A 25,226-nucleotide genomic window follows, 5' to 3' on the forward strand; every position below is an offset into this window, starting at 1 on the left:
CCCAAAGATCAAGCAGTATGCAAGTTATTTAGGAATCCCAATTTTCTGATATAGGTTTTATTTCAATTAGTTGTTTTTATCCTAACTAATATAGGGTTCTCTGTATGGTGCTACATAAGAAATCAATTTTCCTGTTTTAGTGAATGTTTTCTAAAAAATGTCCCATCGATTTTAAAAGGTTGACTTTTTATTTATAGGTGTTAAAATTTTTTGAAAGATTTATTTATTTCTTCATTCATTCATTCATTCATTCATTTATTCTAGAGAGCCAGAGAGAGAGAGAGATGTGTGCATGTGTGCACGTGGTGGGGGAGGGGCAGAGGGAGAGAGAGAATCTCAAGCAGACTCCCTGCTGAGCGCAGAGCCCAACACAGGGCTCAATCCCACAACCCCGAGATCATGACCTAAGCTGAAATCAAGGGTCTGATGCTTAACCAACTGAGCTACCCAGGCACCACCCCTATTTATAGGTGTTAAAATTTCAACCCTGTTTTTGCAATCTCTCCTATACCCAAAGTTATTCTGCTGAAACCAATGTTGTCCTATTAAATAAAGTACTTTATAAAATTAAAGTATTTAATTAAATTCAGCAATGACATTTATGAAACAAATTTGAACATCGAATGGAAATTATGGAAATGTTACGTTTCTTAGTTGTGATAGTGGTATTGTGGTTTTGTTTGGGGAAAAAAAAGAGTCCTTGTCTTTTAGAGATCACTACTGAAATATTTATGGATCAAATAATATGATATCTGGGATTTGCTTCAAAATAATTCCGGAAAGAGCAGGTGGAAAGGAGTGTAGAGGGAACAACATTGGTCATGAGTTCATAATTTTTGAGGCTGGATGTTAGGTATGTGTTATTCTGTTTTTATACATGTTTGACATTCTCCATAAAAATTCTAAAATTCAACAGATAAATATTAAGTTCATCTCATGTGCAAGGCTTGGTGCTCTCTGGGGCAGAGACACTTCACAAGTGCATAAGGCCTGTCTGCTTGTTCTCTGCAATGAGCCCAGTGCCTAGGACGCTGCCTGCACATAGTAGGTGTTCAGTACACACATGCCCTAAAACCTGGCCCGCCTCCTGCTTGCCCAAGGGCTGCTCTATTTTCTGTTCCCAGAGCACAGCCCTGATGCTGCACTCCATGAATGAGCAACAAACCCAGTGCTATGGGGCTAAAGGAAGGCGAAGGCCCATTCCTTTAGAGTCAGGAAGGTGCTTCTGTGGAGCTCATGGGAACTGGCATTGGGGTGCCTGAGACAAAGAACATCCGCCCCATCTGAAACATTTCCAAGCAAAGCAAAATTGCTCCTTTAATTTAACATAGGTTATTTCGTTTAAGAGCCTGGTAAGGAGTTGCTAACAGTAAGAAGAATAACTCAAAAGGCTGTAGGGGGTCACAAAACCTTCTCAGAACACATCCGAGTCCCCATCTGCTTTCTGTGAGCCTGTTTTGTTTAGAGTCCAGCATAACAGCATGCCCAGTAATGTGCTTAATCAGTGCTCTCTCGTGAGGAAGATGAGTAGATGGTGTCATAAGAAAGAAGAGAATCAGAACTGGGACACTGTCAAAGGAAATGTCAGGAATTCAGGGTGATAGATTAGTCCTGTGGGTATGTTTGAGTGATTAGTTAACTCAGAGGCAGAGAAAATCATGATTTTTAATGTTTGCATGCAGGTGTTAGTATAGTTGCCTCAAAATGAGAAGAAAAAAAGGATTAGAAAAAAAAAAAAGCTAGTCACATCTTGACTAGAAGAAGGCTCTTTTGAGAAACCGTCAATGTTACATTACAAACACCATTCAAATCTACCAAATGGGCCAGATGTTTGCTCAAACACTGCATGTCTCCAGCTGCCCATTGCTACAGATGAAGGCTTTTCTGCTGACGTCTGTGTAACCCACAAGCACATTATAAAGTGTTGATTCTTTTGACGCCATTTAACATTTATGTGTCATCATAATTATAAACCATAAATATACATGACACCGTGCAATAAATAAAATTGCCTGGCTTTCGTTCTAAGAGGGGAGGAGGCTGTATTTATTACCTGAGAAGACAGGATGTCTAATACCCATTTTGCATTCTTTGTAAACATCGCCCCTCTCTCGGTGGATGCTCTAGATGGCTTTATACTCACCAAGCCTTATCCCTTCAAAACAGCACAGACTTTGGGGGCTAATAGATATTGCTGAGCCCCAGGTTTTAAGGCAGACCTGGACCAAAAATCAGGGGGATACATTTCAGAGGAATCCAAATAGTTCTAAATGAAGTCAAACCATTCTATTTGACAACAGACCAAAAGTTCTTTAGAGGTCACGTAACGGGCAGGTGTAAGTGTAAAAGGAAGTAGTTAAATGGAAGCGAATCAGCTTCTTTCAAACAGACATTTTTCAGAGAAGCATTTCTTTTTCCTTTGAAAGAAAGCTGATTCAGTGCCATTCACCTATTAAGAAGGCAGCACAATTATTTGTATCTGCATCTATAAAAACCAAGTGTCTCTGCCTTCCACAAAAACCTGAGCATGTGTTTGCCAGAGTGAAAAGCAGGGCAAGAGGTAGAGGGAGGGGGAAAGCCCACGCAGTTGGGTTCATCAGTCACAAGTACCTAAATGAACTGGCCTGGCGTATTATCCCCTCCCTGGGCAGGGGCAAGGGGCCCTTCCAGTCTTATCCACGAAGACCCCTTCTAACACAGCATCTTTATTTCAGAGCACAGATCCCAGACAGCAAATTTCATGGCTTTGTAAATACTAGAGTCAGATGCTTCCTGACACCCAACGTTTCTGCTTTTTAGTGTGTAAATAAACGAGTGCTCCAAGTGAGTAAATCTCTGTGCATTGAGTTTACAATCTTGTCTTTCAGAAATATCGACAGTACATGGCAGGACTTCTGGCTCCTCCTTATGGTGTTATGGAAACGGGCTCTAACAATGACAGTAAGTGAAAAATGTGAACATTTTGTATCTAAAAATTTGTCATGCAGTATGTGTTTTCGTGTGACAAAAAATATGTCCTACACCAGCTTGACAGAGTAAATCTCCAGACTCTTTCATGGATAAACAGACCTGCCAGCCCACACTTGAATTATTTTTAAAAATTGTTAACAGTATTATTTTGTGGTCCTAGCTGATATAGGGAGGGATGCTCTGGTATCAGTTGGAACTTCATACTTAAAATGCTCTCTCAAAATCTCTTCATTTTATGGTGAAATCTAGTGTTTCTATGCTCTTTTAAAAATGGGATTTATGAATTGTATTTGTTTCAGTCACATCCAGACACCTGAGAGCCCCACCTCTTGCTATTTTGATTCTATTGGTCAAGGAGGGAAGCAGCATGAGTCATTATTTATTCTTCACAAATCATGGCCTCATCTAATTCCAGGCCTTTTATATGACCAGTCTCGCTGTGTTCGTAAAAGACAGGAAGTTTTCCTCTGTGATACTCTTTTCTCGTGGGTGCCCACTAGAGTCAAAGAAATCCTGCGTCCTGAGTCTGTCTGTCCGTTCACAGGTGTCAGGAGCATCTTCTTATTGCTCATGACTGGCTCTGGGAGTTGCTTGTTGCTGAGTCCCCTTATTCGGCTCTCGGACGTACATGGGGGGCAGGGTGCCCAGTGCTGAGGTTTTTGGAGCAGCTAGACAGCGTGATGAACTAACCAGGCAGTGCCTCCATGCCAGGGTCTTCTAAGCAAGAGTGACCCTTCACATCCTCTCTGTAGCTCCTTCAGTTGCCACTCACTACCAGCCTCTCCACTCCGAGGTGATCCTCCTCCCTGCAAGATCTTAAGTGAGCTTCCTCCCATTCCCTGCCCTCCGCGTCATAGTTTCTGTGTAGCCTCAGCCCTGTTTCTCTGTTTCTCTTCTGTCCTTGGGTTGGAGGGATGGGGTGGGGAAGACAGGTCTTCCTTTCCTGCCCTCCTGTGTTCTTGATTTTTCTTTCCTGACTGATGTAGGAATTACCGGCTCATGAAGAGTCCTTGAGTTGAAATCCCAGCTGTGCTGTCTCCTATCTGTATGACCTCAGGCAAAGCACTTAATCTCTCTCTGCCTCGGTTTCCTCACAAGATTGTTGTGAAGATTAAATGTGAAGATTAAAATGAAGATTGTTGTGAAGATTAAATGAAGGTCAAGTGTTTAGAGGGTGCCAGGCATAGAGTAAGCACCCCCGTGGTGTTAGCTATCATTTCCTCAGCCCTGGTCACTCTTAACCCCTCCAAGTCTGGCTTCTGCCCCATACCTCTTGACTCAAACCGTCTCCAGTGACCAACCAACGCCAGCCTCCATCATTACTGTTCCCCAGCTCTCTGACTTTGAGTAAGACTTTCCATGTTCAGACTCCATTTTCCCTGAGTTCCCAGGCTCCACTGCATTATCCTGGTTTTCTGGTATCTCTCTGGCCACGTTCATTTGGTCTCTTCCACAGGTACCTCTTCCTCTCAGCCAGAAGCTTAGGTATTACCCAAGAGTCCAGTCTTGGCTGCTTTTCTCCTTTGTTCTTTATACTTTCCCCATGACCATCGTTTCTTACAGTGGATACGAACTTCCTGAACCAATACCTCTGTTTGATTCTTCCCATGATGGCTTAGCTTTTCAGAGGACTGCTGGTTCTCTTTCCACCTGGATGTTCTGCTGGTCTCTTAAACTCATAGTGTCAGCAACAGAACACATCCTGATTCCCACAAAACCCTGAAAGCCACATTTCCATTCCTATCTGCCCTGTTCTTCTCCCATACCAGCCTCTAAACCTCAACCATTTTATTATTTTTTAAACATTTTATTTATTTATCTGTCAGAGAGAGAGAGGGGGAGGGAGAGGGAGAGAGGGAGGGAGAGAGCACAAGCAGGGGGAGCGGCAGGAGAGAGGGAGAAGCAGGCTCCCCGCTGAGCAGGGACCCTGATGCGGGGCTCTATCCCAGGACCCCAAGATCATCACCTGAGCCGGAGGCAGACACTTAACTGACTGAGCCACCCAGGCATCCATAAACCTTAACCATTTAGAGTCCTCCCTTCTGTCACCTCCATGCACTGAGGTTAATCACCCATCCGGTTCTTTGTTCCTTCCTTTGCAGAGTTCATGTTTTTTCCTTTCTGTTCCCTCTGCAGCCACTTGGCCAAGGACCTCATCACTCTTGACCTAAGGGCAAGAATGACTCAGCTGGCTCTGAACCTTTAGGATCTCACCCTTGGTCCACCCTACACCTGACTTACACCCGACTTACACAGAACTTTTTAAATTTACTTTGTATTGTGAACAATTTCAAACATACAGAATGACATAGTTAACATCCATGTCTTCATCACTTTAATTACCATTAGTATTTTAATACTTAAATATGATTTGTTTATTAATAGCAATATGCACTTTAATATTTTAATTTTAATATTTGCCTTATTTCCTTCTTCTACTCACATACACACATTTCACCTCAAATACTTCGGCAGATAGTTTTGAAAATAAAGACTTTTCCATGCACCTAATAAACTGGTATGACTTGGGATGCCTGAGTGGCTCAGTCGGTTAAGCGTCTGCCTTCGGCTCAGGTCATGATCCCAGGGTCCTGGGATTGAGTCCCACATCGGGCTCCTTGCTCAGCAAGGAGCCTGCTTCTCCCTCTGCCTGCCTCTGTCTCTCTCTCTCTGATAAATAAATAAAATCTTAAAAACAAAACAAAACAAAACTGGTATGAATTTCCTTAATCATATCATCTACTAAGTCCATACTCAGATTTTCCCCACTGAATGTCTTTATAGCTCTTTGCTCAAACTGGACCTCAAGGATCATGCTCTTGCATCTGACTTTTATGTTTTAAGGGTCTTTTCATTTTGAACAGACCCTTCCCCCCGCCCTTTATCCTGGTCATATCACTCTGTTGCTCAAAACATCTTAATGATTGCCTATTGCCTGCCATGGAAGGTGAATTTCCAAGATTGCTAATGCCTTAGCCCAACTTTCAAGTTCCTGTGTGGCCCCAAATCATCTTTTCAGTGTTATTTCTCTACGGACACCCTAATCTCCAGCCACTCAGATATGGTGATTTGCGCTGCCATTTATTTATCTTATCGAAACTCCTAGAAAGGAAGCTTCTGTTACACCCTGTATCTCCTCATACAATCAACTCCAGTCTTTTCAAATGGTCGTTGAACAAATGGATGGAATAATGAATGGATAGCTGGGATTCAAAGTTTCAGAGTGCTGATATTAGGCCACCCTTACTCCTGACAGATTTGGGAAGTGATGGCAAACATGCCCATTAATATTCTGTCACCCTGCTTCCTGCCTAGGCTTTTATGTACTGCTACTATCCCAGTGTGGGGGGCAGAGTTTAATTAGGAAATGTTTCCGGATAGTCTCTTCCATTCATACCCTTTCTGTGTATTACGCTGCTGCCTATTAAAATGGGCACTCAATTCTTTTAAAGCCAATAGTAGACATCCTGTGTACCCCCTTATTAAACACAGAATGTGCTGTTTACTCAGAATTTGGAAGTACTGTATTTTTATGTTGCAAACCACCTCAAACTGCTCTAGGGGTGAGCCGCACATACAAACCACCTGTTTGTATCTCTCAATCTCTCAATAGAAGGCCACTGGGGTCCACTGTACTGGAGGCATTAAACTCTGCTGGGGCTATGGGCCTTCCTGTCTGGCCACCCTGATCATGTCCGTCACAGTCAACAACCCCAAAGGAAATACAGAGGACCAGGGCCTGCCTATAGCTCACGAAATGTTTGTAAATGAATGAACAAATGCATAAATGGATGAACGATGAACTTTTTCACAGAAAACTGGGACACCCCTGGAAACAGACACGGCCAGGCTCAGACCTGACTTCGGAGGCAGCAGGAATTTGCTTTGCCCCAAATGGAAGTTGTGTTCTGGTGGTTCTTACGTGGGACTTGAAGCTAGGTTCACAGCCCTGGAGCATGGTGAGGTGGTCTGAAATGTAAAAAATACAGTATGTGTAACTTAAGATTTGACTTGTCTGTCCCTAATTCTGAGTGTTCTATGCCCAGCAGAGAGGAATTAGTTGTTCGCATGGTGTAAATGAATCAGAGATGGATTTTTACCTTTGGCAAAGTAAAGCATATGGTAGAAAAGCAAAATAAGCATGAGATTTTGTTATCTGGCACACAGCCCTGCTCCTGATTCATTGATTTATTTATGTTACAGATTTTGGTGGGTGCTGCTATTTTTCTAAGCAGCATTATGTAAGTTTTGATGGAGACACAAATCAGAAACACCAGAATTTTACTTTGTTTGATTCAGCAAAGGATTTCAGTTCCATTTTACAGATTCATCTTACAATTCATGCTCTCTCTCTATTTTTCTTCTTCTAGGGATTCCTGACAAGGAGAACGTGAGTAGCACTCTCTCTGCCTAGCCTCTAAAAACTGTCATAAGGTAAAAAAAAAATAATCATGGTAACCCTACCAGCAAAGAGAGCTCTTCATCCACATTCAACAGAGCAATAAATATTTTTCTAATCTTATTCTGGCATCTTGGTCTGTCCCTTTGAAATATGAGGGGGAGAAGGTTGATTGCTCTGACATGGTCATCACATGTCCTTGATATTAACTAGTCTGCAGAAAGGTTATTCTAAGGGCAAACAGTACAATTGCTAAGGGTTTTTCTTTTTCCCACGATGTATACAGGCAAGTGAGCAAATCATAGCTTTAATAACATACAAAATATTGGTTGTTTTTCCTTAGTGGAGTACAAAATATGAAATACGGGGTCAGTTGATTTTATAATTGTATCCAAGGTTCATGAAAGTCAATGTTTCTCTTTGGAAGCTGAAAATAAGTAATTGCTCTAATTGTTTAGCACAGTCAGGTAAGAGAGTAGGTTTAGGACAAACTTTTCACCAAGAACCAGTGCCAAGTGCAGGTTCCAAGGATGGTAGTGGTGTAGTGGCATTGCTTTGCTTGCAAATAATAAGAATATGAATTACATATTAACCAGAATCTCAATCTATTCAACAACCTGGAAGGGTTAATGGTGGAAGAGTATATAGTGATTAATTTGAAGCAGTGCTTGGTGACTCTCAGATGCACCCCCTTTCATTATGTTCCTCAATTGCTGTACCCAAGTGGCAACATTCACAGAATCATTACAGAATATTCTCCTTTCCTTTCCCTGCTTTTGGTCCTATGTCTGTGGACAGAGATACCGTCTTCATTCAATTCAGATTATTTCTGTATCCCTTTCCAGAGATCTAACTCTAGCTTTCTTTGGGTCTTCTTTTTATAACGTTGGCTTCAAAGGCTGGTTGGGATTCTGGCCCGTTGTTACACCACCACAAATTTGGGTTCCAGACCCAGCAATGTCACTTTGAATGTCACATCAAAATTTCACTTGGCTTGGCTTGGCAGAGGATTTCAGTTCTTGGCTGTGGGCCTTCACAAGCTACTTGGCTTCTCGAAACATCCTTGCCTCATCTTTAAATGTGGGTGTTAGTCGTGACCACCTTAAGAGGCCATTATGAATATTGAATGGAATAATCTGTGGAAACCGTAGAGACTAGTCCAACAGAGCTCAGTAAATGTTAAGATTATTACTGTAATTATTATTTTGTCAAGACTTGTATCATTTTCTTGAGATCTTTCCTCCTCTGAAAAATGTCCTACCCTTTTATGAAGTAACTATCCTTTTGCCATTTATGGTTCTCATCAAAATACCTTTCTTCAGTGAACCTTTCCATTGATCTGTTGCCATTAAAAAAATATCTTTGTGTGTTGAGCAAAGCTCTAGATAATCAGGTTCATGGAAAGCCAAAGCTTTAGAGTCTACAGTAACAGATTCATCCCGCCACGATTTTGGATACGGATGTCCCAAAGCACTCCAAAACAAATAATACACAGATCACTAGCCAAGTCAAGAGGATAAAAGAGCCTGGTGCTTCCTCATCAAGGAACCATCAGTGATGTGGAGGGCACACACAGAATGGCCAAGCCCTAGGAGGTCTAAAATGTTCTAAGCTTCAAAAGAAAGCTCTGTCTCTCTTAGGTCCCTTGTGACCTTTAGGTTGGACCTCCCTGCAGAGGGACAACATAAGCAGAGACCTACCAGCTGTCATCCTGTGGATCACTTTGTGACAAAATAGGAATCTGAAGTTTACAGAAAGTTAGATATGTTGAGTTGTTATCAGCATGTTGCCCTGTAAGATTTGGGGGGGCAGGCTGTCTCCCCTATATTATTCATCGTGTATGTTCATTTCTGTTTGTTTGGGTCATTCATTCTGTGTCAGATTCTCTAGCAAACAGAAAAGCACCCTTTTTCTCTATCAGCAAATAGAGTGGATATAATGTCAGCATGTGCTATTAAGAAAGTTCTCCAATGCCATCAGTCAAAGTAAAGCAAATGAGATGAAAGACATTCGTGAATAGAGTTGAAGCTCTAGAAAGATAAAAAGAAGCCTAAGAGCCTTAAAATGGGTGTTAATTGGAATTTTTCCTTTAGAAGAGACAAGTTGTGTTATGATGATTTCTTTTATCCTTTACCTTCTTTAACTACACGCTGGGCAATCTTATATTCCCTTTATGTTTCTAAATAGCAATAATATGCCTGTGGACTGAAATAAAAGCACTTAGACTATTGTTTCAGTGTCCAAACAGCTTCTTTATGGAGAGAATATATTCTCCTCTCCAGCTCCTACTCTTGATTTCGTTAATCACCATGTTTAACTTTTAACCAAATATGCAGGCATCAGTAAGTGGTGTTTTTAGCTGCCTTGCCAGCTCTCTTTTATTTCCAGATGCAGCCTCACCTTGCAAAAAAAGAACTTTCTTTTCATAAATTGCACTTTCATAGAAACAAATGGGCTGGCAGTTAACTTGCTACATTATTTTGTTTACTACTTACTGTAATTGATAGAGACATCATTTAACTTGATATGACACAGGAGACTGGAACCTATAAACTAATTGGTAAGATATTAGAAAAATGACTATTGCACCAATAAAGCAAGTTTTGATAGGGTTATGATTGTTTGGGGCTGTTGGTTATACAAATAAATTATTCTCTTTGATCTTTTCAAGTTATATTTTTTCCATCTTCTGTATATGCCCTATTGGATGACCATGTTTAACACAGAAGCTAAAAATCACAATTAACAAGAAAGCTTCATAGTTGAATGTTACAGTTGCCCTTTGGAGGAATGAGCTTGTCTATAATTTTCTACTACTTATATAGATTTTGTTCCTGTTGTGCTCCATCCTTTTGACAGACGATTGCTACTGAAGTTATGTAGTTTTAGAAGTCTATCCTTTTCTTCCTCAATGTAGAAGGGCCAGAAAATAGGCTTAGGAAGATATTACAAAATAATCCCATTTCCTTATTTATAAACATCTAGTTTCCAAAAGGATCATTTTTTTTAAGGCAGTTATAGTATTGACAGTGTGATTAGGTCCCTACTAAGTGTGGAAGAGTACTTTCCCAATATAAAACACTAATTAATGCAATAATTCATTCAGTTATGGAAACAGCCCAAGTGTTCATGGACTGATAAATGCATAAAGAAGATGTGGTGTGTGTACACACACACACACACACACACACACACTGGAATATTACTCAGCCATAAAAGGGACTGAAATCTTGCCAGTTGCAACATGGATGGAGCTAGAGTATAATGCTAAGTGAGATTAAGCCAGAGAAAGACAAAAAACATACGATTTCACTCATACGTGGAATTTAAGAAACAAAAGAAATAAAGGGGAAAAGAGAGAGAGAGAGAGAAAGCAAAAAAACAGACTCAGAGAGAAAAACTAATGGTTACCAGAGAGGCAGTGGGTGGGGGGTGGGTCAAAGAGACTATGGGGACTAAGGAGTGCACTTGCTGTGATGAGCACCGGGTATTGTAGGGAAGTATTGAATCACTATATTGTACACCTGAAACTAATATTACACTGCATGTTAACTAACTGGAATTTAAATAAAAACTTACAATCAATTCAGAGCTCAAAGGTTTCCTAAGCACTGGAAGAACTGGATGCTACCAATTAGTAAGAGCAAGCTTGGGAATCTTATAAAACGATTTGGTAGGTCTTATTTTAAGAAGATGACTTAAATCAGCAGTTTGTCAAACTTTTAAAAATCATGGGTCATTTATATAAAGACTAATTTTTAGAAATTATTATAAAGACACAGATTTTAAATGGCAAATGGGGAGGAAATAATTTACACAGCTTGAAAATTCTCATTAAGGAAAGGACAATAGAAAAAGAAGAAAATAACTATCAGGGTCAAAAGGTTAGGAATGTTAGGCATTTTTAGGAAATATAATAACATTTATTGCTGCTCTTTTTCAAGATTAAAGAAAACAAATTAAAATATTTCCCACCTATTAAATAACAACATCTTATTTTACTATTATACATTGGCTATGATTCTGGGCCAGAGGAAGGAAACGGAAATTGTGTGTCCTCAAACAAACTTAAAATATAAAAATACTTAGATAAACCCACAAAAACCCCATAAAACCTTTTAACTCCAGCTTTAGAACACCTGCTGAATTCAAACCAACAGTTTCTGTGAAACAGTTCTTAAAATCCTGCTTTTAAAACATGACTGATACACGTCCAGAGCTTATCAAGACGTGTTGGCCAGAGTTCACAGGCTTAGCCCTGGCAGCCGATCCCGTGTGTCGTAGGGTAAGGATGGCTAGCTAGCCCTGTCACCGCAATGCAACAGCTCGTACGAAGCCGGCCGAAGGCGCGAACCTCAGCAGGCGAGGGCAAATCAACCCAATGTGAAGGACAGAAAATCCTAAGCGGCTCATTTTGATTTTACAGGACACACTGCTTATCGCCCGGGTGAAGATTAGGTTTGGCAGTGTGGCTGGCTCCGTCCCTCCTGTTGGGTAGAGGGTCAACACTGGTTTCTTTAGCAGGCCTATGGGAGCACGTAGCTCAGTGAGCCAACACTTTGCCCCACCTCCTGGAGAACACCAGCGACTTAATGTCGAAGGTGCCAAGGACAGCATCGGCTCGGTCTCTGAAGAAATGTTTGTTTTTGTGTTTGTGAGTTATGTATTTTATGGGGCAGAATGCCCTTGCTGAATCTCTTCCTGCTTTTTATTCCGTCTGTTCCCCTGCTCTGTTATAAAAGCTGACGGTGCCATCTCTCTCTCTCTCTCTCTCTAGCTCCTGCAATGGTATATTGATTGAATTTTTAAGAGGAGGTATAGTTGCCCTTAATCTAAATCGTGAATGGTAAATGTGGGTAACAGTCTAAAAACCTGATCCCTCGGGTGTCAGTTAAGCCATGTGGTTGTTGCCTCTGAATGTTCTCGGCAATGTTCCCAAGATCTGCTTACCGTGAGTTTGCTGGGTGAAATGGCACATATTGGGGTGTGTTGGGGTGGTGGTTCGTTAGTATTTTAGAATTACTTTCATAAAATTATGAATTACACTTGCTGATTATCTCGGTGCTCTCCTTTTGGTTTCTCTACTGTTTTTAGATTTTTTTAATGGAGTAGAATTTGTACTGTTGTTGCAGTGCTGATGGTTTTCCAGGGTTGCATGAGTTTTTCCACATTTTACCCGGCTTGGCATATATATGTCCTCTCAGGCTTCTGTGTAGTCAGAATTTGACTTGAGCAAGATATCACAGAGAACATGGGATTGTTTAATTGTTAAAAATAGTGGTAATAGAAGAAACGAGATTCCCCAGTCTCTCTAGCCAACAGCTTCTCCCCTGCTCTCACTTGAAAAAATGACGTGGCCTTGAGGTGAGGCAGCTCCATACGGGCCCTGCTGCTGAGAGTTAGTTCCACTGGCAGCAGGGGCAAGGAACACAATGTCATGTTAATGGTAATGTACGAGAGTGCTGATTTCAAAGTCATGGGAGAGTAGATTGCTGTCTCCAGAAATATTTTATCCTGTGCTGCAGGCAATTATGTTCATCACCAGTAACTTTGGGCTACAAGCACGTTACCTCAATTGACGGTGAGAATAAATTAGATAGTATCATTTATGTTTGATGTATCTGAATTTTTATTGTTCTTGTTTGGAGAAATTGGAACCAAATTATTTGCAAATATGTCTTATGTTTAGGAGAGCAATCTGTAGTGTTCTCGGATTGGATAAATTAATATAGTGATTATATGTCATTTAGGATTTGGATTCTTTTCTAATAACAGTTCTGTGTCAGACAGCCTCCCCTGAGTCCATCGATATTAAAATATTCTGTAGTCATTCTCTTTACCTTTAGATAAAATTACTTTGAAGATAGATGATTGATAGATGCACGTATACACATACATAAACACATACATATGTACGTATGCATGCGTATATATTTAACTGTTTTGATTCTTTAAAATTTCTAGAAAATGAAATGAAAAAATATGATTAAATAGATATAGAAATAGAAAAAATAGATATATGATCTGGCATTGTTCAGAATTCTTATTGCCAGCTTTTATAAATGTTTAAATTCTGTTTACTTGAACTTAGTTTTATTTTTTATTTTCCTTCAAAGAATGACTCAGAAATACCCACAGAATATGCCATATGTTTGGTTGAAAATCTTTAATTTAACAAACATGTAGTAATTGATCCCAAGCCCCATGTGGGGCCACAAAAATAAATAAAGCATGGTCGCTTCCTTCAGGGAGATAGAGCCACTGGACAGAGGCAGACATGAGAACACAAGTGCATAAGCACAAGTCATGGGCACACGTGGTTGGGAGAGTGTGGCATAAGGAGGTGAGCTTAGGAGTTCTTCAGTCTTGAGTTACAGTCCCAATTCTGCCACTGGCTCACCATGTGAAGGTGGACACGTTAGTTAAGCTTCCTCTTCCGTTTCCCTCTACAGAGCGGAGATAATAGTAGTGTGTTACCCCGGGGGCTTCCAGAAGGTTTAAGGAAAAGATTTATCCCAAGTGCTTAGCCAGTGCTAAGTACCTGGTATGTACTCTGAGGAGACACATGCGGGGGTCTGTGCAGTTCTCCTTGGGGAGAAGGGGAGGGATTCAGAGCCAGCCTCGCAGAGGAAGAAATGCCTGTGTGCACTCTTGATGGAAAGAAGATGTTACCCAGGTGGAAGGGAAAGAACATTCCAGGCCAAGAGCACTGCATACATTAAGAAACAGAGTACCAGAATTTTCTCTTTTGAGGCTAATTTCATCAGATCTGAAATAAAAAAAAAAACTTTTCATTATTTTAAAAACTATACTTTGTAGGATCCCTTTCAAAGTTATCAAAACCTGGCTTCCAAGCTCCAGGTATTTTGGGGACCCAACAAAACATCATATTTTTTTTCTCTAAAACTTGATCTTTTTAAAAATGTAGATGGGGAATTAGTTTGAATTTACCCCTATTTGTACCTACCAATATCGTGCCTTCTTTTTTAAAAATGACACATCTGGATTGCTAATGTCTTTAGAGCCTGTTGTTCACTCTGATCTCCAGCTCCTTTTCTGCTGTAATTGCCCAGTCAGTGCTCCTGCATTTCTGTGGTTCTCCTTTGTTTCCGCGCCCCCCCCCCATACACACACACCCTTCTCTTGAATGAATCACTCTGCAAGGCTTTCTATTGAATTTTGTCCTTTTACCTTTTCCATTTGTCAAGGTCATTTTCAGTTTTATTCCACTTCTCCTAAGGGCCAGCCATCCCCACTCAATTGGATATCATTGTCAAATTTATTAAGAACGCTTTTGAGTCTGTATTCAAGGCATTAATAAGCATGTTAAATCTAGCAGCATTCAGCAGAGGACCTAACCCTGTGGAATTTAATTTGTTTGTGCTAATTTATTTGCATACATCATAAAATTATCCCATCTGGACATGAAAAAATAACTTAGGAGAGCATACCATAAAAATACTGGGTAAAACAAGAGCTAAGTCGCTAAATTAATATCTGTGATGCTTTTCATTCTCTTGTAAGTGAGGGAAAAGGAAGGTGATAATTTTCTATCTCAGAAGACATTAGTATGACTGAATTAGTACTTACTCATTGTTATGTCCGTGTCCTCAGATGTGCATCAGTTTCTGTCCCTGACACTTGATAGCCCGAGACATGACACAAGTACATCACTTACCTCCATGACCTGGTTTCCTCATCAAGAACATGGTGATTCCTGACCTACTACAGTAAAAGGATTGTTGGGAGATCAAATAAGATAAGGCACGGGGAATATTCCAAAACTCCATAGTGCTCAAATCTAAAACAGATTAAGTTTCCCTGGAGTTTGATTCTAAACAAGATCACACCCTTGTCTGTAGTCTCAGCCCCAGGACATCTCTCCAGCCTGGATGGGGGATCTCTGAGGTTGGCCAGTGGGTTCTGGTTTGGTTTTGTTCTGTTTTTTAATATTTTACTTATTCACATATTCATTCATTCATTTATTTATTTACAGAGTGCAACAGGGGAGGGACAGAGAGAGAGGGAGAGAGAGATTCCCAAGCAAACTCCACCCTGAGCGTAGAGCTCCAAGGGGGGCTCAATCTCATGACCCTGATACCATTACCCAAGCCGAAATCACGAGTGGGGCGCCCAACCGACTGAGCCACCCAGGTTCTGGTTTAAGTGGAGCTTGGTTTTCTGGGGAAGCATTATAGAGGTCCTCTTGAATCCTGTTAGGACTTAGTCCAGTCCTCAGTTCTAGGAAGACTTCAGGATGCCGAATGGAAAGTCATTCATCTTAATGTCAATATAATTTGGCTCAGCCAGGAGAATGAAAAATTCCCATGTCACACCAAGTGCTCACTCAGTGCTGTAATTTGATAGCCTGGTTCCAAACAAAGTGAGGAAACCACACCCAGAGTTGACTACAAAGATGGACCAGGATAGAGTAAGAACAGGAACGTGAAGATAAGCTGGAGAAGAGGCCTGGCCTGTTTGGGGGCACAGCAGAGCATCATGGCTGTTTTTATGACCACTTATCCTGGACCTTCTAGTTTTAGGGTATGTGAGGTTTTTAAATATGTTTCACCAGTTCTCCTAAAAGTGTCAAAGTATTGCAATGTACGACTGCCTAGTAAAGGAATTTGTAACATAAATGCAAAAATAGCTCTGTCATTCGACAAGAAATTTTTTTAAGTGACTGAAACAGGTAATGATGGGCCTTCTCCCCCCCCCACCCCCCCCACCCCACCCCCCCCCGCCCCCTTTAGGTTTTGTGTTTTCTCTGTGCTATCTGGTTTATTCCGAAAAACACTTGGGCTCCCTCTGGTGGCCATCCCCGTGTTTGGGCACGTCGAACCTGAGAGCTGAAGTTTCAGTGGCATGGCATGGAATGTTTGGATGAAAGCAGAAGTGGAAATATTAATAGTAGATGTTATTTTCTTTTGTAAAATGACTAGCACTTGGAAACCTCCAAATTAGTCGGAGTATCCAATTCATTCATTCATCCATTTATGTCTCCTCATCTAATACGTTGTTGATACTTGACTTTCTTGGAAGAAGGGGTATCTGGGCTGCAAGTCCATAGAAAGATACTAAGTTCCAATCCTGTACGTCAAACAGGTTTTCCCAAGAAGTGATTCTATGAGGTAGCAAGTTCTTATGGAATGCTTCGTGTGTCTTAGACCAGAGTTAGGCTTTGTGGGAGACAATTTGCTACTCACCATTTTTAAAAACTATGAGCACACTCTTCTTTAACTGTTAGCCATATTATTTCTTTTTCTCCTTTAAATCATATTCCCATTCTGTTTTGCTCACAGAATTTTATCCTATTGTAATGTATTTTTTTTCCAGACCAGGTTACCTCTTAATTGTCTCAATGTGTTAGTTAAAGATTCAACCACAGTAACAAAGACTCACACGTAACGGTGTTTTAAAATAAGAAGATAATTTTTCTTCGTGTTAACTATCCCAGTGTGAGCTGTCCAGGGTTAAATGGCACCTCTATGTTGTAATGTATTTTATGATCGAAAGTCTCTTATTAATTACCTTCTTATGCTTTCATGTATCAAAAAGAAATATATAAATTTAAATTTTAGTATTTTAAAATTTCTTATGACTGTCTATTAAAATTTTTCGTTTGGCTTGAGTAATAACAGTAGTTGTACACATCTGTCAAAATTAAATATTTTATAGATTTTTTATAAACAATTATTAAATATTAAAGTAAATTATTGGAAAGCCTTCATTGAATGACTTAGATGCTTTTTTAAAAATGAATTCATTATCTATCTGCAGTGGGTTTAACATCAATTCTGTTCTTCTTCTTGGATATTATAAACATAAGGGCTGGGAAAGCTCATTCACATAAATCAGTAGATGAAAAGGAAATAGTTTTACATAGCAAGGTCACTGAACTCTTTGACTCCTAGGCAGCTAGTGTGGTACCTCCTGGAGAGAGGGAGATGATGGGGTAGTCACAGGAGGGGTGTGGGAAGTGTTGCATTCTGGATGGATTTCAAAAATAAGAGTGATGGATTAAATGTGAGGTGAGAGAGAAGGAGAGGAGTTACGGACGACTTCAGGGTTTAGGGTCTGACCGTGTGGAAGTATGCAGTCGCTAACAACTCCCAAAAGGGAAAGCTGAGGATAAAGGGAGCTTGGAGACCCAGTTTGAAAGTCACTGTCACTAGAAAGCATCCAGGATTATAGTTAGGCTTTTGTTCTGTCCCTCTGTCCAGTCAATAGTTAATGATAATAAACATCAGAGAGTGAAAATGAGATTAGATGTTGGGTATTTATACTGAGTAGCATGTGCCTGGGGCATGAATAAAATTAGAATGTGTCTAAAAAAAAATAAAAATAATGAGACAAAAATCAGCAAGGGTTTTATTAAGTTCATCTTCCCCCCTCTGTTATATTTTGTAGATTTTAAGAGAATTTATGTTTGTAAGTAAACTCTGTGTACAACTGCAGATATCACCCTTCAAATTAATAAAAGGTTGATTTATGGGCTATATCAAGTACAAATACTAAATGAATCAAGCTAACAAAGCGTCGCTTAATAGACATCCTCGGGGACCTAATTTAATGAATAGGTAGAGGGATGTTATTTGTAACTGAGCCCACAAATTATTTCTATATGAATCAGTGATTTTAAATGGCTATGGCCTGCTTAAAACAATTTGTTTTCTTAATTAGTTTAATCATTCTCTCTTTATAGTTTCTTATACTACTAAATGAGTTAACCCCCTTTTTCTTAAATAAATTAATCTTTCCAGCCTAGCCACAAATATCCAATTAATAAAGCTTGAAGAATTGAAATAATACTATAATAGGAGGAAAATGATCATATTTTATGTAATCCTTTTAAAATCAACTAACATTTGTTAAGTGCCTACTATGTGCCATGCAGGAACATGCTTTGGCTCTAGAGATATGAAGTCCAGTAAAACTAATTCTTGACTTCAAAGAGCAAACAGCCCAACAGCTTAAACAGCTTAGGAGCGAAATAGGTAAATAGGTAATTATATCAGAATGTGGTACTGAGAGAGATGGGAGTTAGGTGCTAAAATTCTCTGTGCATTCTAAGAGCCATGTCACTTGAACACAAAGGATTTCTGGGAAAATGTTTCATTATTCACCCCTCTACATTCTCCCTCTTGACTAGAATGCAGTTACTAAATTACTGTATGACTCCAGACTAGGTAAATTACAGGTGACAGAAATCCACATCAAGCCACCTCAAAAGCAAACAAGAGGGAAAGTTGAGGACTCACATCCCCAGTACACGGGGGGAGCAAGTATAGAGCTGACCCTCTACACTTTGTAATAGAAGCCAAAAGCTCTACTTTCTGCTTCTCCCCAAGCCTGGAAACATGGCCTCCACGGGTCCTGAGTTCTTACCCAGCAGTTACAGTTAGAAAACCTTGGGGAAAGACACTGACTGATCTAGTGTGGCTAGAGTAGCCCCTCCACCCCAACTCTGAGCCAGTGTGGATGAGATACCACTGTGGGCTCAGGTCTGAAGATGGGGAGAAGTTCTGCGCCCAGAAGAAAGGGGGAACAGGAAATAGTAGCTATTCACCTCTCCTCCTCAGGGAGGCACATTCAGCTGACTGCTAAAAAAATCAGTCCCCTTCCTCTAGTGTACTCAGATAACAACATAATGCAATCAATATCTCATTTGGGGCTAGTCTTCATCCCTTGTTTATGAAGAAATAGGACAGAAGCACTTACGAGAATAATGTTGACATCACATTTTGCAATAGCTTTGATTGCAATGAGTATTGTGCTTTAGAAATTCCATGCATTCCATTCAGTCAGAAGCATAATTTCTTTTTCACTGCCTTCTTAACATGTATGATGTGGAAATTAACAAGATTTGGTCTTGTTAAGTCTTTTGAGCTACTTAGATGTGGGTTCTGAACCAGTAGATGACATAAGCAATCCCATTTGTCCTAGAATATTAGAGATTCTTCTTTTTTTTAATCTATTTGATTTTAAGTCTTTAAACCCTATGAGCCAAATTTACATTCAGATGAGTCATTGAAGCCTATATTGTGTGCCTAAAAGGAAATGTTTATGCCAAGAGTCTCAAATGAAGTCTAGTGAGACAGTGAATTTTTTAAATAATGGTTATCTTTTACTGATCATAAACGTAATAATGCTTATGTTGAATATTTGGAAACATAAAAGTATTTTTAAAAATTTCCCATAGATGCCACCAGCCAGAGCTCTGTGTGTTTCTATATTTAACATACAGAAACAAATATACATATAGAAACAAAATTTAGTTCATACTGCATAGTTTCATATTCTACTTTTTTTAATCAAGTTTTTTAACAGATTTCTTTTATTATCTAACATTGTCTCAACCATATTGGGAATGAATTTCCTCTACAATGATTTTTTTTTTCAATTATGTATATCTTGTCAAGGTTAGGTTTCATACCATCCCCTTCCTGTTTCTGGAATTATTTTTAGTTATCTTGCTGTTGTTCTTCCTTCATTTTTGACATTCTAAGATTCCCTCTGGTATTATTTCCCTTCTGTCTGAAGAACTTCCTTTAGAAATTCTTGTAGAACAGGTCTGCTGGATATGAATTCTCCTAAATTTTCCTTCATCTGAAAATGTCTTTATTTTACCTTAATTCCTAAAGGATATTTTCACTGGATAGAGAATTACAGGTTGACAGTTTTTAATCTTTCAGCATTTTTTTAATGAACCAATATTGTTACATTTGCATTAACCAAAGTCCATTGTTTACATATCTCCTTTGTTTTTGTGGGGTTTTTTTTAAAGATTTTATTTATTTGACAGAGAGAGATAGCAAGAGCCAGGAACACAGGAGGGGGAGTGGGAGAGGGAGAAGCAGGCTTCCCGCGGAGCAGGGAGCCCAATGCGGGGCTCGATGCGGGGCTCGATCCCAGGACCCCGGGATCATGACCTGAGCCGAAGGCAGACACTTAACGACTGAGCCACCCAGGTACCCGTGGCAGCCACATTTTAAAAAGTAAAAATAAACAGGTGAAATTAGCTTTGATAATATATTTTCTTTATTCCAAGATATCTGAAATATTCCCTTTTCAACATGCAACCAATATAAAACATTATTAGCAATATATTTTACACATTTTTTTTTCTTGTACCTGGTCTTCAAACTTCAGCAAGTGTTTCACACTTCCATCCAAAGTCAGACTAGTCACATTTCAAGGGCTCAGTGGTCACCTGTAGGACCAGCTAACAGCTCTACCAGCACCTAATAGAAGGCCTGGCACATCTTGCTGAGATTGAAGGATGAGGAAGTCAGGAAAATGGAAGAGAATACATGTTAAAGGCAAAGGGAATGGATTGGGCAAAACCTCCAAAATGGAAGAGTTTGATGTATTTGAGGGATTGGAAAACATTCTTAGCAACTGGATCAAGTGGGAGAATGGTGGAAATGAGGCTGGAGAGGTAGGCAAGAGGCAAAAGTATGGAGAGGCTTTTAAACAGCATTAGGAAGTCTGGATTTGTTCCAAGAAGAATGGGGAGCCATTAAATGTTTTAAATAGAAAAGCGACATGATCAAGATTGGCTCTTTTTAAAAAATCACCATAATTCACAGAGCAGATGGGCACGGGCGTGTTCCCCAGAAGACAGTATAGAGTAGTGGCTAACCGGAGGGTTCATGTACCAGAGTTGCCACCTGCCGGCCATATAACCCTTAGCCTCAGTTTCATTATCTGTGAAATGGGAATGATAAAAGTATATTCTTCAAAGGGTCATTGTGAGTATTCCATAAGATAATTTGTGTGACTGACTTATTTTACTTAGCCTAATACTCTCTAGCTCCATCCATGTTGTTGCAATTGGCAAGATTTCATAAGTCAGTCAGAGAAAGACAATACCACATGATTTCACTCATATGTGGAATTTAAAAAACAAAACAACAAGCAAAAGGGGAAAAAAGAGAGGGAGGCAAACCAAGAAACAGATTCTTAACTATAGAGAACAAACTGATGGTTACCAGAGGGGAGGTGGGTGGGGAGATGGATAAAAACTTAAATAAATAAATAAATAAATAAATAAATAAATAAATAAACTTAACTATTACCATATGACCTCCCCCCAAAAAAGATAATTCATGTGAAGCACTTAGCACATAACATTCAATAAATACTTATTCTTATCCTCCCTGAGATTGGAATAGTCTCTTGTAGGATGAATCCACAAACCTTCCTTCTTTCTCTTCTTTTCTGTACTCCTATTCTGGAGGACCCTAAGCAGATGAGAAGAGAAAAGAATGGAACAGCATCCCTTACCCCACAACCCCAAGTCAGAAAAGAAAACCACTTTCACTATCTTGTCCTTCACCCCAGTTTGTGATTACTTTTATATCCTGAGAACAGTTTTCATATGAATTGTATAGTCTCAGAGTTTTCTCTGCTCTATACCTTCATAAAGATTTCCCATAGGCTCCTCCTTTAAAAATACTGTAAGATCACAGAGGTTTAAACTCCTAATGGTAATTAGAGAGAAGTAATTCTCAAAATGGCTATCTAAGTAAGAAAAAGCAATGATACTACCAACTAATAACAAATCAGTTATTTATGGTGTTTTCAGGCATAGTGAACCACCCAGGACATTTGACTTACAAAGTTTTGAAATAAGATAATTTAGTACAATATTAAATCACATGGAGAGTGTTTCCCTCACTTTTAGCCAAAACATGTGAACAGCTGAGGCTGTCCCCTTCCTTCCTTCCTTCCTTCCTTCCTTCCCTTTCCTGGTACTACATCCTCCTCTACATTCTGGACGGAAGCCCACTGTGTAAAAAGAATGAAACTTTCAGTCTTTACTCCGAAGAGATCTACTTTAAAAAGCAGTCTACCGGGGCATCTCGGTGGTTCAGTCAGTTAAGTGTCGGACTCTTGATTTCGGCTCAGGTCACGATCCCAGGGTCTGAGATCAAGCCCCCGAAGGCTCCTGTGCTCAGCGGGAAGACTGCTTGAGATTCTCTCTCTCCCTCTCCCTCCCCCTCTGCCCTTCCCCGCCCCGCACTCTCTCTCTCTAAAATAAATAAATCTTTAAAATGCAGCCTACCATTTCTTTAATTTTAAGCTGCACCAAGCAGAGATTTGTAGTGATTCTAATGCCAGCTAGAGGTTGAGACAAGACACCAGGTAAGCAGTGGAGTCCTCCCTTCCTGTGTTGGGTGGGTGCCCAGAGCAGGCCTGTGTGCCCCCTATAGCAAGTCGTGACTACAGTCCCACACGTAGGCTGTTCTGTTTCATGGCTGCAAAACGACCCTTCCAGAATCTGGACCCTCACGTACCGGAAGCAGATGGGAATGAGATACTTGGTGTTTTCTCTAAAAAAACATGACTGACTAACTGATATACTGACTAACCCCAGTCTGGCTGAAAGCTTTAATCAAAGGGCTGTAGTAGCTTTGCTATGTATGTTCATAGCTATGCTATGAACATTTCACCTTCCAAGAGGTACTGTGAAAATAAGTCCAGAGGGGGAGCTAGAATCCTCATCTTACTTCCAAAAAAAAAAAAAATTATGTCCACAGTTTAAGTTTCTAGTCAATAAAAGAACACAATAACATTTGATTCCTTCTCATTGTACTTGCAGATGTTTCAAGTATTTCTAAAGCCTTTCAAATTACTTTGAATAAAAAGCTGCCGACCCTGAGGTAGAAATGCCAGTTTTCTAAAGTACGATTAAGCCTCCATCAGCTTATTACTTCTCCAGTAATAGTAAGGCTTTAAAATTTGGGTTTCTTCTTCTTATGCACACTCCAGAAAATTAGAAAAATACAGAAAGGGAAAGGGAGAAAAATATGAGTGTAATGAAATGTTAAAGGTTTCATTTATTACACTACTTATTTCTTTGGCCTTTTAAGATGTACAGTTTGTGTGTCTCGTTGACATCATCATCTGCACTAGTACAGCTTGATGATTAAAGGAGAAAAAGAAAGAAGACTGTGTTTAAGGAATCTGGTTTATAAGCCAGCTGTGGAATGAACTGGTATCTTAACATAGTACGTATGCTTTCCCGGCTTGTTTTCATATTCTATAGGATAGGCTTTTCAGGACTTTGATGGTTTCTATTTTGATGAGCTTTGTAAAGACTCCAAACGTTTCTTGAAAACATTAATAGGTTTTTGCTGTTCCAGGAATTTTGCATAACATATGATTATGGTATGTTTGCATAACATATGATTTGTGATAGCAACAAAGGTACTGCTGCTATCAGGTTCCTGAGCCCTTAAAGGTTATCAAAATCATTTGTATGTTCCTGGCCTGTATGGGTACTAAAATTGTGTTTATTATAGCTTTAACCTACTGGGTTGCTTGAGACAGAAAAAGAAATCTTTTAAAATTTCCAATCAATACCAGTAAATACACCTACATGCAGAAGACTGTATAAAAAGTCAATTTAGTGCATGATTTTCAATTCCAAGTGTAGGAGAAAGAACTCTTTTTTTTTTTTTAATGGTAATTATTTTACCTTTCCCAACTGGGAGTTACTATGCTATTAAAATAATGGCTTGGGGCATTTTGCAAAGCATACATTTAAAAGCCAGGAAAATGTATTTGTGTTTTTCTGTTGGAAATATTTGTCCTAATTAATTAATTTGTTCCACATTAATATTTATTAGTTTTAATACAGAAACCAATGGCTACGTTCATATTTCTAGGACAAACTGCTTTCTAGACCTTCCTTGAGGTAAAGGAAATACAAAGGTCAACTTGAATGTTTCTCCCTTCCAACCTGAAACACCTGAGTTTAGATTTTGAACTGAAGAGAAATGTCATTCCCAGGAAGGAAGAAGCAAAAGGAAAATGGTCCATAAAATGATTGCCAACAGCCAATAATGTTATTAGTCTTTCTGTGTTTAACCCTGAAGAACAAAACTGGAATTTGAGAAATGAAAAGAAGAAAAATTATTTCCATTCTTTTCATACTGCTGCCCGGTGAAAGCTCCACAGAGATTTCTCCACGTAGTAATCAAATAAATATTTAATGAATAATCTCTATGAACAAAGCACCACAGGGATTCCAAGATAACAAGGACACATTTTTTTATGTTAAGGAGCTCATGTTATACTTGGAGAAACAGATATGTACATAACTGTGGCACTAGCAGTCAGATGTTTGCAGTAATGGGGATTCAGGACATGCAGAGAAGCCCAAAGGTCGAATCAGGACACAGGTGACGTCGGTAGGAAATGTACTCCACAGAGTCCCTCAAAATCAAGAAATTCAGGAACACTTTTACCTGATCCCGAATCTCCCCACATGGTCATTTCGATTGTTTCATCTAACACATTGATTATAAATCTTCAAAGCACAAAGAATGAGAAAAATCACCTGTAGTGCACTCATTTTTTTTTAAGTGGTTTCTGTACCTTCTTCGATTGTATCAGAGGGTGTCTCTAATTGGGCCAATCTCATTTTTTAAAATATTTTGTAATCCAAACTTAGCATAATTTACCAGAATAATTCGCTTGGATTCTAATGTATCACCCTAGCACAGTACAGAGGACATTCTCAAATATCCATGGAATAAATTGATATTTACATGTTGTTATTCAAAATGGAGATACATAACATGGTAGTTCGTTACATTATATGTTATTATAAGTGTGTTATTATGTTACATAATTTTAAGGATTAATTTATACTAAATGGGTTTGTAGTTCCAAATTTTTAAGAGATGGGAATTTTGCCCTTTTTTCAGGATAGGTAAGATAGATGTAATTTTGTTTATATATTACATAAATATACATGTTTATATGTATAACTCTCTTCTCTACATTTAGGTTTTAACAACCCAGGTTAGTAGCCATTTTTCGTGGGGTTTTTTGTTGTTTTTGG

At 39.4% G+C, this 25,226-nt stretch overlaps 1 protein-coding gene across 13 annotated transcripts in view; it reads left to right on the top strand.

Annotated features, from left to right (window-relative positions):
- The window catches only part of RAPGEF4 (Rap guanine nucleotide exchange factor 4), a 283,628-nt gene that overhangs the window by 161,833 nt on the left and 96,569 nt on the right, over window positions 1-25,226 (top strand). For all 13 annotated transcript variants that reach the window (XM_036084822.2, XM_036084824.2, XM_078071000.1 and 10 more), the window contains 2 exons: window positions 2,868-2,940; window positions 7,341-7,360. In XM_036084822.2, coding sequence (XP_035940715.1) covers window positions 2,868-2,940; window positions 7,341-7,360 — 93 coding nt within the window. The remainder of the gene's footprint in view (window positions 1-2,867; window positions 2,941-7,340; window positions 7,361-25,226) is intronic.

This window comes from Halichoerus grypus, chromosome 4 (genome assembly GCF_964656455.1).
Source record: "Halichoerus grypus chromosome 4, mHalGry1.hap1.1, whole genome shotgun sequence".
Taxonomy (NCBI): Eukaryota; Metazoa; Chordata; class Mammalia; order Carnivora; family Phocidae; genus Halichoerus; species Halichoerus grypus.